Source organism: Mus pahari, chromosome 7, assembly GCF_900095145.1.
Source record: "Mus pahari chromosome 7, PAHARI_EIJ_v1.1, whole genome shotgun sequence".
Taxonomy (NCBI): domain Eukaryota; kingdom Metazoa; phylum Chordata; class Mammalia; order Rodentia; family Muridae; genus Mus; species Mus pahari.
The window spans coordinates 30,186,183-30,202,733 of NC_034596.1; the positions used below are offsets into that span (position 1 = coordinate 30,186,183).

The 16,551-nt window shown below is 39.4% G+C and overlaps 2 protein-coding genes across 3 annotated transcripts in view; both read right to left on the reverse strand.

The window, feature by feature from the left end:
* The window catches only part of Bcap29 (B cell receptor associated protein 29), a 42,722-nt gene extending 41,776 nt beyond the window's left edge, over positions 1-946 (reverse strand). The window contains exon 1 of the mRNA XM_029540897.1: positions 889-946. The gene's annotated coding sequence lies outside the window, so the exon portion shown is untranslated. The remainder of the gene's footprint in view (positions 1-888) is intronic.
* A 1,081-nt stretch (positions 947-2,027) lies between these two features.
* Positions 2,028-16,540, reverse strand: Dus4l (dihydrouridine synthase 4 like). 2 transcript variants are annotated; one of them, XM_021202444.2, is made up of 7 exons: positions 16,391-16,540; positions 13,976-14,126; positions 10,460-10,581; positions 8,057-8,174; positions 4,420-4,542; positions 3,534-3,760; positions 2,028-2,918 (listed from the first exon to the last, which is right to left on the reverse strand). In XM_021202444.2, exons 2-7 carry the CDS (start codon positions 14,089-14,091, stop codon positions 2,650-2,652), a joined length of 975 nt encoding a protein of 324 aa, XP_021058103.1. In that variant the 5' UTR covers positions 14,092-14,126; positions 16,391-16,540; the 3' UTR covers positions 2,028-2,649. The 2 variants fall into 2 exon arrangements, with proteins under 2 accessions (XP_021058103.1, XP_029396667.1); XM_029540807.1 differs by lacking the exon at positions 16,391-16,540 and adding an exon at positions 16,244-16,366 and having other exon boundaries at positions 2,046-2,918.
* Positions 16,541-16,551: the final 11 nt, after the last annotated feature.

A 16,551-nucleotide genomic window follows, 5' to 3' on the forward strand; every position in this document is an offset into this window, starting at 1 on the left:
AATCTTTTAAGTGAGAGATTCAGGGACCTTCATTTCTCTCTCTTGGGTGCTAGTCTAGTGGCAAGTCCTGTTTAAAAATCTTAAAATTACCATTTAGGACAAGTCCTTAAAAAACAATTGTTTTGATGTTTGTGTAAATAACAATGTCAGGTGATCCTATAGTCAGCCTTTCTCACCCAGCTCTGAGGGAAGCACTTCTCGTGGCCTGGGAAAGGGGCTCCTGTGCCTAGGGGAACAGGAATGGTAACATGATTGGTACAACTGCGTTTTTATTTGCAAGGTCTCACACTGTTGATGCAAACCCTCCTTCTCTGGCCATATGAGCATGCAGTCTGACTTACCAAGCAGCCTGGAAAACAGCCTCTTGTGCTTTCATCTCTGGTAAAGTGACATTAGGACCAATAAAAGACTTGAGTGGCTCTTTTTTGCCCACTTGTGTGTGTGTGTGTGTGTTTATATGCCTTTTGTGGAAGTCAGAGGTCGATCCCCAACCAGTTCGGCTAGATCTGTCTCAGCCTCCCGAGCACTGGGATTACAAATGTATGCCAATGTAACTGGACTATTATTTTTTTAAAAATAGACTTATGTGCATGTGTGAGTGCTTACATGTATGTATGTGTACCATGTGCATGCCTGGTATCTGCAAAGAAGAGGGTGTCAGATCCCCTAGAACTGGAGTTACAGATATTTGTGAGCCATGTAGGTACTGGAAACTGAAACAAGGCACACTGCAAGAGCAAGTGCTCTGACGCCTTTTTTTACATGGATGCTTGAAATCGTGTCTATGACCTCAGGATTGTGCTTTAAGCTCCTTAATAGCCTGGCTTTCTCCCCAGCCCTTTTTGCCCTCTGTTGGTTTCAATCCATGGTTAAATGGGCTGAACTTACAGATGGCAGCTGTGATGACAGTGGAGCTTAGGAACAGCTGGTGGCTTTGACATCCTCAGGAAACACAGGCTTTGAGGGCAGTTAGCAGAACCACAGCAGCAAAAGGAGTAGCTGTTCTTCCTGTGGTAGAGTCACAGCAGAAAGAGGTAGCTGAACAGCTGGGCACAGGAACCAGGACAGGTACAAGAACAGTAGAAAGAGCGAGTGAAGAGCTGAGCTTGATGAGAGGCTGGAAGATTTGGAGAAGCTCCAGGCACTGGCAGCTTGTAGAGTTCCAGAGAGCTGTCAAATCTCAGTGGTCAAAGATCTTAGTCATAGGGGGCTTTATTCGGGGTTTGGGAAGTCATGGCTTGACAATCATGAAGCCAAGCTATAAAAATAGTTGCTGTCAAAGGTTGGAGAGTCCCACTTCTTAGACCTACATTATCCAGAGTTCTAACACTGGATACTAAAGGCCCTGTTACTTAAGGCCTGCATAAGAATCCTAATACTAGAGCACCTTCACTCCTGTAGCCAAGGCTAGCTCCTTCTGTCAAATGCTGGGGATATAAACACTGCCAAAGCCATACAAATGGTGGTTGGAAAGGATTCTCAACCAACACTTTCATCTTGGTAGAACAAAGTACTCTGGTAAGCTCTTTAGTAACCTAATAATCTAGAAAGTTTCAAAAGAACTAAATTTGCTGTTATTCAAAGAGCTCCACACAATCTTTAAAAAAAATTATTTATGTACATGGTGAATGTGTGGAGGCCTGAAGACAACTTTGAGGAAATGATTCTCTTCTTCTACAACATGGGTCAAGGGATCAAACTCAGGCTGTGAGGCTTGGCTAAGGCAATACCTTTACCCACTGCACCTTTTTGTTGTCCCTAATCTTACTTTTAAATTACCACTGACATCACATGCAACTAAATTCAGTTAGACACAACTTAAATACCTTCAAGTATATATTCAATTAGGAACGTACCAGTTGACTTTACATTTAAAATGTTAATGTACACTCTGAGTATAAGTCTATCCAGAATTTCTTGTTCTTTTTCATTTATATGGATGTGGACATTTGTTCTACTACCTGTGAACTTTCAAAAAATTAACATGTACTTCTTGTTAACTTACAGGCAAGTCACACCTTCTTGCTATTAGAAAAGTTTTATTTAAAACACTTAAAAACAGAATACCTTTAGTAAAACTTCCATACCCATCCATCCCTCACATCCATAAAGATTAGAAGCAGAGTTTTTCAATATTTGATCTGGGACTATTGGATGTTCAAAACTCCGGAGTTCTTTAAAACTTCTGGGTCTGCTCACAATCTACTGAATCCGTGAGGATGGAGTACGGGGCAGATTTTTGTTGTTATTCTTGTTAGTTTTACATGTATGAATGCTTTGCCTGCATAGCTGTGTGTACACTATGTGCTTAGCTGGTGCCTAAGGAGACCTGAAAAGCGTGTTGAATCCCCTGGAACTGGAGTTCAGGTCCTGTGGAAGAGCAGCCAAGGCTTTAAGTGGTGAGCCATCTCTACAGTCCCAGGTTTGAGTTTTTAGTTATGGAAAAGTTCCATTTATTCTTTCAGATAAAGTTTTGCTGGCCTAGAATTTCCAAACCTCTTCCTTTAGCTTTCTGAGTGGCTGGATAAAAGACATGTGCTGTGATGTCTGGCTCCAGTGACTGCTGTTGTACTGACGTTAAAAGCCATAGACTTAAAAGAAATACGAGGACGTAACCTTATATGGTTCCATGTAGGTAAAAAGTACATACTACAATGACTTAGAAAGTGACTCATCACCATAATGGTCCATAAGGTAATCCAGGACTGCTGATGTGCTTGACAAAGCATTAAATACTCTCTTCTCCTGCCTTGACGTTATCTTTTCCATCATGTACATTAGATGCTGATGGAAACACATAAAAGGAGTTCCAAGTTCAAGAGAGATGTCAACCCAGTCCCAGATACATTTCAGTGGGGTTTCTTCATATCCAGCAAACATAGCTGGGTTTGCTAAAAGTCCTCTTGCAACCATCACACCTGCAAATTAAAGCAAAACATATCTGCTCATAAACTAAGAATCCATGGTTATTAGTTCAAACTTAATGCAAGAGTACTTAACAAAAAGTATTATTTTGAGATTTCAGAATACAAATTAACTGATAATTAATTACAAATTAATGTAATACAATAAGAAATACATTGATTCTGGTATTACTGATAAACCAGTTGTATTTAACTATTTTTTAAAGGACATCTCCATTAATTCACTGGCCTTATTGTTTGTAGAATCTATTTGCTCCTGTCTAGCAACAGTTACTATGGGGTATAGAAACTACTTGGCAGTTCTAAGGCTCCTTTGTCCATCCAAGCTCATTAACTCTCTTCTCTATTTTGGTGTTCTAGGTGCCTTTTAAAGATAAAAGGAAACAAAAAAATAAACAGACCTTCCTTAGATGATTTGCTGGTCAAGAGATATGACAGTAGCAACAAAATGCTGCCATTGCTTCTAAAAGGGTCTACTGTTTCTAAGGAAAAGAGCTGACGGCATTATAATAATATGGCTCGATGTTAGACAGGAAATCAGATTACTTCCCCATCTTCACTTTTTCATCCTTATTAAATGATAAAAAGATCCCAGTGTTTATTTCTTACCATCTGTCCCAGTCATCTGCCACACATTTTCTGCTTCTTTTAAGCTTCTTATGTCTCCATTAGCAATTATGGGTATAGACACATTTTCCTTTATCATTTTAATGGCATCATAGTGGACTGGCTGGTGTCTTTCTTCAACTGTCCTTCCATGGACTGTAATCCAGGACACTCCTGTTGCTTCAGCCTTCCGGCATAGATCTATGGTTCTTGACAGGTCATCATGGATCCTATAATTTCAAAATTGCAGCTGTGTATAGCACACAGATTTTAATGCAACATTAATTAAGACACTTCATCTGCTGTATTTATCATCACTTCATGCCACTGTTAATAAGATTTTGTTCTGTGATTGTTCCCATTCAAGACCTTGGCTTTAGTTACTTGACTATTGGAAACAAATAGAAATGTCTTTTTCTTTCCCCACTGCTTTTACTTTTGGCTTTGAGAAATTAAGAGTCATCTGCCTACTGCCACAGATGAACACAAAGGGGTTATCCTAGTACATGGTGGGCAAGCCTCCCAAGCTGGAATCTTCTTGTTTTTTTCCTGTAATTGTTACATCTTAGTGTAAATCTATTTCCTGTTGGGACCAGGGATATTTCTGAGCATTAGCATTAGCATTTGGAGAAAGTTGAGGGTTTGGTGGAGTCTTCTAACTAGAAACCTATTACTTGCTGTTAAGAAATAAAAAGAGGTCATGGTTCATCTGGATCATAATTTAAGAATGGGGTTTATGTTTGCTTGCTAGACAAACATCTTTCAATATTTCCACATATCAGCTTCTAATTTATTTAGGATAGACACTCCCACATCATTAGGCAAAAGGAACATTTTAAACTTCCAAGTAATATATTAACTTGTCAGTAGACTAGAGTGTTGTGTTTACCTTATCTTAATGGAAACTGAAAACCTTGGGCTTTCCACCCGATTTTTCACTTGTCTCACCATATCATGAACGAGCTCTGGCTTGTTGATCAGGCAAGCTCCATAACCGTCTGCCATTGCCCACCTTGAGAAAGCAAGCACAGAAGGTAGATTGTAACCACATGAAAGGGAAGACAAAGTTCTAAATGCACTGTAGTGTAGTAACTTTCCCCTATCTTATGATCTGGAGTGAAGTAGACATTTACAATTCCCAGATCTACAGCCAGCTGCTTAGCTTAGTTGGGTAGACTGGTGCTAAATACAATTCATACATCAACATTTCTAAATTCTTTCATGAAAACAACAAAAAAATCACTCACCTAGACCAGAAAGTCCTAGGAAATAGTTTCTCACTAGCCAAGGAGAGCATTAAATTAGAATCCATTCAACCAAAACAGATTTAGGTGTTCATATTAATTGCAATTACTTCAAATTTTTAAAATTCCAAATTTGATGTTTATTGTACATAACAAGAGGTTTTTAATCAGTCTCAACAGTAGAAAGATATTTTTGGCTCTCAGCATTCTAACACCACTAAACAGCTTATCTAATTCTCCTAATGAGTATATAAATGTCTACTCTGATTTGGTTTATGCTGCATTTAAAACACTTGGATTTATTTTGGGGGGCATATTCTGGCTACTGGCAGATTACCTAGTACAGTGCCTTAATAAACAGTAGTTACTAAGTCCATCCCATTCCAACTCAGTTACTTAAACCCAATCAAGTAGCTGTGATACAGAAACGGAAAGATCACTATAGTAAGGTAAGTAAAATAGCTTTTAGAAAGTATATCTGACATGGCAGTAAAAACACATTTCAGGGATTGCTGTAAACATTAGATTCTTATTAAATAACTAGTTATGCATGAGGTTGAAGGCAGAACCACACAGAGTGTGCTTGCTCAGTATATGAACTTGACAGAAACTAGTCATCTGGGAACAGGGAACACCAATTGAGAAACTGCCTCCATCAGATGGGTCTGAGGGCATCTCTGTGGTACATTTTCTTGTTCAGTGATTGATATGCAAAGACTCAGGCTACTGAGGGCTGTGCTTGGTCCTCAATGGTGGACCTGTTTGGGAAGGATTAGGAACTATGGCCTTATTGGAGGAGGCATGCCACTGGAGGTAGGCTTTGAGGTTTAGAGACCCCACTCTGTTTCCAGTTTGCTTTTTCTGCCTTGTGCTGATGGATGAGATGTAAGTCTTACTGTTCCAGCACCAGGCTTACACATCTGCAGCCATGATCCCAGCCACATGGACTCATCTGCTAAAATTATAAGCCCTCAACAAACTCTTTTATGTTGCCTTACTCATGGTGTTTTGTCACAGAAACAGAAAACTAAATTAGAAGTTGGTATCAAGAAATGGGGTATTGCAGTGAAAGCCCTGATCATGCTGGTGTTTGGAAGAGTGTGGAAGGCTTTGGACTAGAAGAGTAGTAGAAAGTTTGCTGTAAGTGGAGCTTAACCGGCCATTCTAGTAGGAGCCTGGAATAAAACAGCTCTAAGAGCAATATGGATACTGGAGGTCAAGGTTTTAGAAGGGAACACTGTTAATAACTGGGTGAGAAAACAATTCTTGTGATATTTTGGCCAAGAATGTGGCTGTTTTTTGTCTTTGTCCTAAGAATGTGCCTGAGGCTAAACTGAAAAGTGTTGGCAGAGTAGATTTCAATGCAGTCTGTTTTTCAAAGACACCTTAGTCATTAGATAACTCTTATGTAGATCTACAATGAAAGAGCAAGCAGGGCAAAAAGAAATGCAAAGGGTACACTTTGAGGAGAAAAAGAGCACCAGGGATTTTATTGTTGGAGTAAAGGCTTGTGCTGAAAAGACATAAGGAAAGGGAGAGATACCAGATAGAAGGAAGGAACTGGTGCCCTCACTGGGAGACCTCACCCAGCTAAGCCTGTACCTTGTAAAAGGGAAAGGTCTTAGGAATTTTCTGTACTTAAAAAACAAATGCAGTTCAAAGATTATACAGATGTACTTCAAGAAGGGGGCCAGATTCCACCTAAAGGGAGCCCCAGAACTTGGCAACTTCAGCCATGTGCTTCTGACCTCAGTGCCATGAAGAATATGAGAGAAAGAGTATTGTGGAACCTTCCTCCATAGTTAAGGAGAGCTACTGAGGCAGGCACCTAGCAGGGGAGTCCTTCAATGGAGACCCTGAGAGGCCATTGTGTGAGGTTGTACAACTGAAGTCTGTACAGAGCTGAAGATATAGGAGGTCTGTCAAGGAAAGCTGCATACATGGAGTAGAACCAGTCCAAAAAAAGAGAAGAGTATTGCAGTCAGCAAAGCTGCAAGGGAGGCCATCTAAGTCCTCTGATACTGGATATAGATCTATAGAATTTAGAGTTTGTCCTGCTGCATTTCAGACTGCTTTGGTCCAGTATTTTCTCACTGTCCCCCTTTCTCCTTTGTAAAATGGTAATGTATATGCTGAGCCATTGTATGTTTGAAATATGTAACTTGATTTATGATTTAACAGTAGGTCACAATTAAGAGACTGCCTTGAGTCTCAGAAGAGAATTGTAACTTTTAAATAGTGTTGAGACTGTGATAGACTATGGGGACTTTTGAAGTTGGACTAAATGCATTTTGCATTATGATATGGATAGGCAGGGGTGTGACAAATGGTTTCAATGAAAATGGCCCCAGTTGCTTCATACACTCTAATGCTTAGTTGCCTAGTTGGTGCAACTATTTGGGAAGGATTAGGAGGAATAGCCTTGTTGAAGGTGTGCCACTGGTGGTAGGCCTGAGGTTTCAAGAGTGTATACCATTCCCAATTAGTTCTCTTTGCCCAAAGGTTGTGTGTCAAGTTGGTAGCACTCAGCTTCTGTTTTAACTCTATGTCTACCTGCTTGCTGCCATGCTGGTCATAGATTTACCTTCTGAACCCATAAGTCTCTAATAAACTCTGTCTTTTATTAATTGCCTTGGTCATGGTGTTTTGAATGGCAATAGAAAAGTAATGGTTAAAGGCAAAAAGGAAGTCAGTAAGTAATGATCCTCCATGGTCTGCCTCTGTTCCTGCTTCCAGGTACAGTCCCTGTCTTCCCTCAGTGCTGAAGTGTGACTCTGGAGTTACAAACTGAAAGAAACCCTTTCCTGCCCAAGCTGCTTTTGGTCATAGTGTTTATCACAACTGAGCACCTCACCCAAAACAGAAAACCCCCAAGCCCCCAAACAAATGATAGCTAATGACAAGGAAGAAAAAAAAAATAGTCAAATCTATAAATCATTTCAGTCAATATAAAAGACTTTTGGAGTTATGTTCTTTAACCTTTTCTTTCTTTTTCTTTTTAATTATTTAGAACCACAGTGCTTTAACTCTAATCTTTCCTTTAGAAGTTAATTAATTAATATTAATATACGTGCGCTGTGTATGTGTGTGGGGTAATAGTGTGCATGCAGAGGTCAGAGGACACTTCAGTGGAGAAGCTTCTCTCCTTCTGTCATGTGGACTTCAGGGGAGAACTCAGGTTGTCCTTTTTAACTTCTAGAAAATTAGAAAGACGTTTTATCATGTTCCCATCATTTTTTCCCTTCTAATCTACTTGAAAGCTCTAATTTCTTTGACCTTTACCTCTGAGGGCAACCACAGTTAATATCTATTCCATTTGCATAGGGGCAGACTATCAGAGCAGCATCAGATAAAAGTCTTGCATCATTAGCAGCAAACTGAACAATCAATGGGCAATCACCTGTTTCAAAAAAAAAAAAAAAAGTCTGATATTAAAATTCATAGAAAAGAAGCATTTACAGGACAAAAATCAAAATCAAGCAGTACATAATTTACAAAATTCCGATGCTCCTAACACAGAGCCCCTCTTTCTTAAAGGTGGGATTAGTATTGTATTCCAGAATGATTGCATACCACGTTACATGGAGGTGAATGTGAGCATTCTACACATACTGCTTTCCTTTCTGCTCTTCTTCATGATCTGGGAAGTGTATTCAGATGCTATTTCGTGGCATATTCTGCCACAGATGAACACATCTGTGTACTGGAATTTATTATGTAGACCAGACTTGCTTTAAATCTCAGAGATTTGCCTGGACCAGCATTCCAAATGCTGAGATTAAAGGTATTTTCTACCACACCTTGCTGTTTTTGATTTTGTAAGAAATTAATTAGCCTTATTGTCTATCAGCTGCACACACACACACACACACACACACACACACACACACACACACATATTTACTTCTTTTGATCTTAACAGTTTTATACTTGCACGGAAAAGTTTAAAATTTAGGATAGCCAAATGTATTGACTTTCCTCAGTCTTAATATATTTTTCTCATCTTTGCATAGTGATATATTCTGGAAAGACATAGTTTAATATTTCTTCCTTTTTTTTTTTAAAAAAAAGATTTATTTATTTATTTTATGTATGAGTACACTGTAGCTGTACAGATGGTTGTGAGCCATCAAGTGGTTGCTGGGAATTGAACTCAGTATCTCTGCTTGCTCCAGCCCTAAGGTTTCTTTATTATTATATGTAAGTACACTGTGGCTGTTTTCAGACACACCAGAAGAGAGTGTCAGATCTCATTACAGACGATTGTGAGCCACCATGTGGTTGCCGGAATTTGAACTCAGGACCTTCGGAAGAGCAGTCAATGTTCATATTCTTACCCACTGAGCCATCTCACAGCTCGCAGTTTAATATTTCAAAGGCTTTTTTTGAAGATTTTCTATAAAATTCCCTGGATGTTTATAAAAGGTACATTTCTGGACATTACCTCTTTTGTAGTGATTATAGATTTCTACAGCAATTCACTGTTTTGGGGATTGATGAGATTTTCTTCATTGGCATGTAGGGCGCATTTCTCAGTTGGTACCCTAGTTACAGAATCCTACTTTAACAAACACTTACTGATCTAATATATTTTCAACACTGTTAGCAGCTAAACACTCAAGGTATTTCTATAGCTCATGCCTTCTGGGAACCTGTAATTTAGTGAGAGAGATGGGGTTGTAACAAGAAAACAATAATACAGCAGTACAATAAAAAAAAACCTGTGCTTTTGAGTGAAGATATGAGTATACACTGATCAAGAAAGGTTCCTTTGAATAGGAATGTGTGTGTGTGTGTGTGTGTGTGTGTGTGTATGGGGAGAGAGAGAGAGAGAGAGAGAGAGAATGTGTGTGTGTAGTGTATATGTCCATGTGTATGTGTGCATGTGTTTGTGTGAGACTTAAGAGATAGACAGAGGGTGAGAGTGGGTGTGTGCTATAGATATGTATATATGTGTATATATATATATACACACACACACATATATGAGAAGAATGTGTATGTGTGTGTGCATGTGCATGCATGTGTGTGTTGGGGATACACATGACTGGGAATGATATCCTAGGTAGGTAAGTTCAAGAACAAGGCATGTTCAAACTCAAGAACCTTATGGAAAGCAAGATTGCAGATGTATTCGTGGCTGGATCAATGAAGGACTTTGCTCATTTGCCTCAGGTGCTGGAATTCTAGCCTCTAGACTAGTGATTCTCAACTGTTAGCAAGACCAGAGAACTTAGATGGCTTTTCATAGAGTTTCTAATGCAGCAGGCCTAAAGTAGAGCCTGGAAACTATTATTCCCCCAAAGTTTCCAATAATGAAGTCACCTCTGCCCTGGGAATCATACTGAAGCCATTATTTTAGGCAATGGGAGTTCCGAGAAGGACTGTGAGCAGGGAAGGGGCATGCTCAAATATGCATCTTAGACGAGTCATCTTGGGCTATGAGAAGAGAGTCGTAATGAGAAAAGATAGGGACTTATTCTAATAAGCGAGGATAGAAAGGATGGTGGCTTTAAGAATGGCTGACTTTATATTTTAATAGATTACTGACAGGGTAAAAGATATTTTCTTTTGTGATTTTTAAAATACTAAAGACACTTAAAAATCTAAAGGATTATAAAATATAACCTCTGAATTATGTTGCACCTAATTAAACAAAGTCAGCAAATTATCGGTTTTACATACCTTGATTTGTGGTAAATTCACTGTCTCTGGCTTTTATAGATCTGACAAAATCAGCAGCAATTATCATTGGTGTGTAACACAGGTCACAAGAGTACTTTCTTACTAATGTTCTAAAAGCTAACCTGCAAGAATATAGAGCTTTAATCATGAATTCAGAAAACACTTGAATCACACACATTTGCAGGTACAATTTCGTTAACTATTGAGTACTTATTGGAAGAGCTCTTGCTTAGATGAAAGAGATGTACTTCGACCTAGTCTACCTACTACGTAAGACTACAACCCCTCAAACTTACAGTTTTGAGATAGGCCCAGAACTCTCAGAGAGCTGTTTGGCTCTGCCTCCTGAGTCTTAAGAGTTAAAGGTCACTACAACTAGCTAAAAACCTTAATATTATTTATAAAACAATTACAGGGACGTCCCAAAGAGAGAGGAAGGGAGCCTTGCATCCCAACAGACTAAAGATGGAAAGTTCCATGAATTTCCTTTCTTGCTTTAAATACTGTAGACTTGGGGCTGAAGTAGTTGGCCACTTGGAATCTGCAGTGAATGAAGAAAAAAAGTGCCCCACATAAATTTTCACTCTTATAAAGGATCAGGAAATAAGAAGCTTCCAAAAAACTGAAAACTTTAATAATCAGCACTATATAAAAAGCTATGTCCTCATCTCTGTTAGAAAAGGTTGGATGGGGAGTGACTCACTCTTCCAAGGTCCCCTAACATCTCATGGTGACAGTGTTCAATTAGGCTTGAGAGGTATGTGCAGCCTTCATCCTACTGGCTACTGAGACTGCCTTCTCTTCTGCTATCAGTGGAGATCACATGGAGAGTGCATAGTTCCATGTGTATGGTACTCCATAGCAAGAACAGTACCAGGGCACCTTCTCCTTCCTTGCTGGATGTCTTGTAAAGGGAGGCCTAGTACAAAGCCAGGACTTTAGCCCTACCCTGCAGCTCGTGAGGCCACCTGTCCCAAAGGGAACTAGGACTCTCACCTCTGTCCACACTAACAAGGAACTGCCATCTCCCAGGTGGAAATGGAAGGCAAACTGAGAATCAAGAGGTAAGCTGGGAGTGATGAGGTGATGCCTTTCTTTTCTCTCTGATGGAGCAGTGTCAGAATCGCTGATTGTATCAGAAGCTCCAATATACAAAACCAGCCAGTATACTCTATTACATACGAAAGAACATGCTAATGAATGTAAAAATGATGGCTGCATCAACTGATATAAAAATAGCATCAGACAAAATATTCTTATACAATATTCAAAAGACTTAGAAAGGCAGAACTTTAGGGAGCTTCCTTCATTTGATGAAGACCATTCATAAGAAATCCTATGTGGGCTGGGTAGTGGTGACACACACCTTTAATCCCAGCACTTGGGAGGTAGAGGCAGGCAGATCTCTGAGTTGAGGCCAGCATGGTCTACAGAGTGAGTTCCACGACAGACAGGGCTACACAGAGAAACCTTGTCCCCCCTCCAAAACAAAATAAAACAAAACAAAGAAGAAGGAAAATAATTGGATGTCTGCTCTCACCCTTGTCAACATAGTGAGCACTTTTAGCCAGCACAGTAAAGCATGAAAAAGATTGTCCAGTTTTATAGATGACATGATTGTTCATGTGGACAATCCCAAGACATTTATAGAACTTTATAAGTGAGCTCAACAAGTTTGTAAGACACAAGCTCAGTGTAAAAATAATTTATCTATGTTTAAAAAAAAAAAACTCTTAATGAACTTACATATATAAAATTAAAAACACAATTCTAGTGGGGTGGATGGCTCAGTGGGTAAAAGTGCTTGCTAAGTAAGCCTGACAACTCAACCCAGAGCCCTAGAACTGACATGTACGTTCATCTCTGACCTCCATATGAGAGAATGAAATAAGTAGCACATATGTCCCCCTTACGCCCTCTTCCACAGTCAGTCAATCAGACAGACAGAGAGTCAAACAGGCAGGCACATACAAAACAAAAAAAAATTTTTTTTTAAAAAAATACTTTACATCTAAAACACAATCTACACAAATATAAATACTATGCTTTATTCAGTTCCATTAAGAAGATGAAAGGGCAAGTTCCACACCGGGAGGAAACACTGGCAAGCCACATAGGAGTAGCATCTGGAATATGCAGACCCCTCAATAGTCCACAAGAAACAAATGAAAAAACCTCAAAACCAAGCCAAAAACGGGCCGAGCATCTCAATAAACATTTCTATAGTGAACACAGAGAAATAGCCAGGAAGCAAAAAGACATTCAACATCATTAGTCACTAAGGAATGCAAAGCCAATCACAGAGGATTCTACTTGTCACCCAGTAGAATGGGTACAGTGAGTAAAAAGCAGAGTAAGATGAAAAATATTGTCAAAGGTGGGAAGAACTGGAACCCTTGTGTGCAGCAGGGGAGTAGGCAAGGTGCAGCCTCAATGGAAAAGAGCACTCTTCCTCCTGACAATGCAGGCTCAACATGGGGTCCACTTGACTACACAGCCCCACCAAAACTGAAATGGCCTAAGATAGTTAAATACCTGTGTCCATAGTAGTATTACTTGAAATAGCCAAAAGGTGGAAGCAATCCAAATGCTTACCAACCAATGAAAAGAGAAACGAATGTAGTATGTACACCTAATAGACTATCTATTTACTCTTACACAAGGAAGGAAAGGCTGGCATATGGCACTATGTGAATGGATCTTGAAACAGTTTTCAAAATACTAAGGGAAATTAGCTATTCTCAGAAAGACAAGTCTCAACCACATCAGGCATCTAGAATAGTCAAATTCCTAGGGAAAGAAGCAAAATAATAGTTCCTAGGGGTTGGAGGTGTGAGGCATGAATAATTATTGCTCAATGGGCCCAGAGCTTCAGTTTTAAAAAAAAAAAATCAGACACTCAATGCTGCATAGATACATAAACCTTGACAGTTAAAAATGATTATAAGGGAAATATGTTTATTTATTGGTTTTGTCTTTTTTGGAGATAAAGTCTAAATATATAGCCCAAGATACACATTCCCATAAAAATCTGCACATGTACATTTATATCTATTTAATACCTAATGTATCCTAACACATTATCCTTTGTGTAGATATTGGGCTAGGGATGTAGCTCACTTGGTACAGTGCTTGCCTAACACCCATGAGGCTCTGGGTTTGATCCCAGCATTAACTAAGCTAGTCATGATGACATATACCTGTAATCCCAGCACTTGGGATATGGAGGGAGAAGGATTAGGCCTTCAGCCCCATAGTAGGTTTTAGGTAGCCTGAGATACGTAAGACTCTCTGGGAGAAAAAAAAAAAAGCATGGAGAAATTATCTACTTAAGGTCACAAATATACCAGCTGAGTGTCAGCACTAGGATCCAATTCTAAACCACGATTCCAAAGCTAGGGGTTTGAAAAGCCTTTGCAGGTGAGTGACCATACTACTTGTGGTGAAAAATGTACAAAATTAGGTACATCTAAGGGAAACTAAATATTGGCTTATTAATCATTTAACAATCCTTACTTTGAATATCGAACCATCGGGGCACAGACTTTTACCAGCTGTCCAGAACGAAACATTTCTATCAGGTCTTTTTTTCTTTCTTGACATATTGTGGCTGGTGTGGAGTCACTCCGCATGTGTACAGGTTGGTTTCAAATCTGAAAAAGACAGTCTGCAAAGAGAATTATGCATTTCAGTATTTGGAATCCGCATCACTGGGCTGGTCACATAGCTGTTGTATGGGGGGATGCTCGCTGCACATGGCAGAGCCTGAGTTTAAATTTCAGTATTGCAAAACAAACAAAAAACACCAAAACTATTATTCTTGTAATTTCATCTTTCATGAGCTTGTGTACTCAGAAATAATTTGAGTTTCTTTCCCCTTTATCAAAAAAAGAAGATCTTCCCAAATTCTGCCTCTACTTACGGGATCTATAAATGTGAAAAACTGCACAGGATAGTTTTCAAAGAAGATATGGAAAACCACTAGGTTTTCCCTGTAGTGTGTCATATTATGATTTGGTTGTTATTTTTTTGCTTATTTTTTGAGACAGGATCTTGGTATACATGCAGGCTAGCTTAGATAGTTGCTAAGTTAGCCTTGACAGTGCCGGGATTACCCTGGTGTGCCTTCATGCCCAACTTCAGATTCGTTTTCAATTTCATGCATTTTACTTTCATGATAAACCAAGGGATCTGACTTGAATTGCTTCCCATACAATACTTTGTATGATAGACAATCCGAAAAAAAAAAAAAAAAGTCTATTTAGGAAAGTTAGGTGGCAGAAATAGAAACTTGTATTTCAAAGCAAATCCTGGTATTCTGGGGCTGGAGAGATGGCTCAGTGGTTAAGGGTATGGACTATTCTTGCAGAGGATCCGAGTTCAGTTTCTAGCACCCAGGTTGGGAGGACCATGGCACTTCTGTGCTCAGTTTCAGGGGATCCTTTTTTTTTACACCTCTGGCCTCTGAGGGGACTTGTAGCACACACATACATTCATCTACATACATACATATACAACTTAAAAAAAGAAACTCTGATACTTTTATTTTACTTTTTTTTTTTGTGAATCAGAAGGCAGAAAAAACTTTATTTTAAATAATTTAAATTTATTACCGGTGAAAATATTCAGTTATTACCAAGTAAGTGCTCCGTAAATAACTTTTATGCCCAAAGTACAAGTGATAAAATTGTTTAATATTTTTCATGATGTATTTAAAGCTTTTGACTTCATAGCTTTTTTTTTTGTTGTTGTTGTTTTTTTTTTATTCCATTTTGGCCTCTGTAATCTATAGCCAGATAAAAGCTAACTCTATAAAAGGCTAGTTGTTCAAAATTCAGTCTTTAACGTTTGGCAGTAAGCTAAATGAAAACAAGGCCAAGCTTGCAAGACATCTTTGGAAGTGTCAACACTTTCCAGAGGAAATGGGACCATAAGTAAGCTGAGTCGGAGATGGGCTATGTTGATATGAGGACTAAACACGGAGTTACTATAAACCACTAAGAGACTATTACAGAGGGAAGAATCTTAAACATTACAGAACTGGTACACACTAGGAGGTGGTGAGTGACAATGGCGTCATGACTGACTTTCTAAAGCATGATTTTGCTCTTACTCATTCTTGTGGCCAGACTAAATGACAAAGTCTCCTTCAGTATGAATTTCTTGAATAAGCTATCGCCTTCAATCTTGATAGTAAATTAGGATGCAGAAGCTTTTAAGAATCAAGATGCTTAAGTCACACCCAAGATCAAAATAGCTCTCCGGACTTATGGAAAGAAGGTATCAATATTTTGTATTAAAGTTCTCCAAAGTATGCAGCACCGGGCATAATATTTTGGTAAACTGTGTTTCTACATTTAGAATTCTTTTTAAAGTATTGGTGAATTTTTCTTTTTGAAAACTTGTGCTGGTATGTACAGTGGGCGTTAAAAACTTTATTGCATATTAATACGTAGACTAAGGTCAATCTTTTTGTGTGAAAAATAAGAAAGCTAAGGAAAGAAAATTATCCTGTAACTCAGATAATGTTATTCGTCGTGGATGCTTATTACAAACAAAGTAATTTCGTCAACTATGCACACTGAAATCTAATGCAATTCTAGGCAGGCTGCCTCTCGCTACCGACCCTATCAAACACAGGAGGGAAAAAAAATCTTCTGAGGCGATGTTAAGGGAATGCAAAATGCAGCGTAGCTCCAGACCAGCTCACTAAATAGCTACGAATATTTAAACGTTTCTATTTTTAAGGGCAGAGCTTAATAACTATTCTTGCCCAGGATATACCGCCTGCTGCCTGGGCTTGCCACTCCAGGCGGGGACGAGGTAAGGCTGAGCAGCCCTAAGCTCCCACGTGCTGGCGAGGAGGGCCGTGACGCTCCCAAGAGCCTCTTCCCCAGGCCGGAGGCCGGCGTTCTCAGGCCCAATACTTGCGTTGGAGATCGGCGCGGTGGCTGCGTCTGGAGCGGAATGGGAGAAGGCCCGGGCGGCGACCCGTCTTTCCTTGCATTTAGGGTATGTAGTACTTTGGTCCCCAAACGCACCCCGGGCCGGGCAGGTGCGGCGGCGCCTTGATTCTGCGTCACCTGGAGGGC